Genomic DNA, 814 nt, shown 5'->3' with positions numbered 1-814 from the left:
GGGGGGGGGCTCTGCAGCTTACCTGGCTGCTTCTTGCTCTGACTGATGGCTGCTGGGAGCGGGGGGTGGGGCTTGTTGCATGTGCCCGCCCCCTGAGCTCTTTACTGCCGGAGCTCCGCTCCTGTGCGCTCCTGCAGGAAATGACCCCTGCTTCCCCCTGTTCCAGGCCCAGAAGGGGGGGGGAAGCACACCCTCTGGGATCTCCAGTCAAACTGGCCTGGAGAAAAAATGCTTCCTGACCAGGGTTCCCTCTAAGCTGAGTTAGTGTGAGCCAGCTCACAGTATTTTAGCCTCCAGCTTACACACATTTTTGTCTCAGTTCCGGAAGGAGGGCTCCAGAGCAAACCAATCTATGCAGCAGCCGAATGGCTCGCTCAGAACTTTAATGCCAGTAGCTCCACAAAGCAGAATTTTTGCTCACAAGACTCCACAGCTCAGAGGGAGCATTGCCCCTGACGCGTGGCCTTTCTCGTGTTGGGTCCAGGTTTAACATCAGCCAACTGGAAGAATGGCTACGGGGGAAGAACCTCCATCAGAGCGGGGCGGCGGAGACCATGGAGCCCCTGATCCAGGCCGCCCAGCTCCTGCAGCTGAAAAAGAAGACCTCGGAAGATGCGGAGGCGATATGTTCCCTCTGCACATCCCTCACTACGCAACAGGTAAGGGGCCGCACCACCTTGGGCCTCTCGTCTGCCTGTGGCTGACCTGGCCACTCGTAAGCCCCCCGTGGTCTAGTTTAGCTTTTTATTTATTTCTAGCTCAGGGCGGCTTACAGTTGAGAGGCAGCTGGGGTGGGGAGGAAAGGAAGTTAAGA

General features: G+C 57.4%; 1 protein-coding gene across 1 annotated transcript in view; it reads left to right on the top strand.

The window, feature by feature from the left end:
* The window catches only part of LOC107112966 (unconventional myosin-Vb-like), a gene marked incomplete at both ends in the record, with an annotated part of 3,208 nt that overhangs the window by 1,563 nt on the left and 831 nt on the right, over window positions 1-814 (top strand). The window contains one exon of the mRNA XM_015414171.1: window positions 485-659. Coding sequence (XP_015269657.1) covers window positions 485-659 — 175 coding nt within the window. The remainder of the gene's footprint in view (window positions 1-484; window positions 660-814) is intronic.

Source organism: Gekko japonicus, unplaced genomic scaffold, assembly GCF_001447785.1.
Source record: "Gekko japonicus isolate JY-2015 unplaced genomic scaffold, Gekko_japonicus_V1.1 scaffold8907, whole genome shotgun sequence".
Lineage (NCBI taxonomy): Eukaryota > Metazoa > Chordata > Lepidosauria > Squamata > Gekkonidae > Gekko > Gekko japonicus.
The sequence above is the reverse complement of the archived record's forward strand: the minus strand, read 5'-3'. Positions and strand labels throughout refer to the sequence as shown.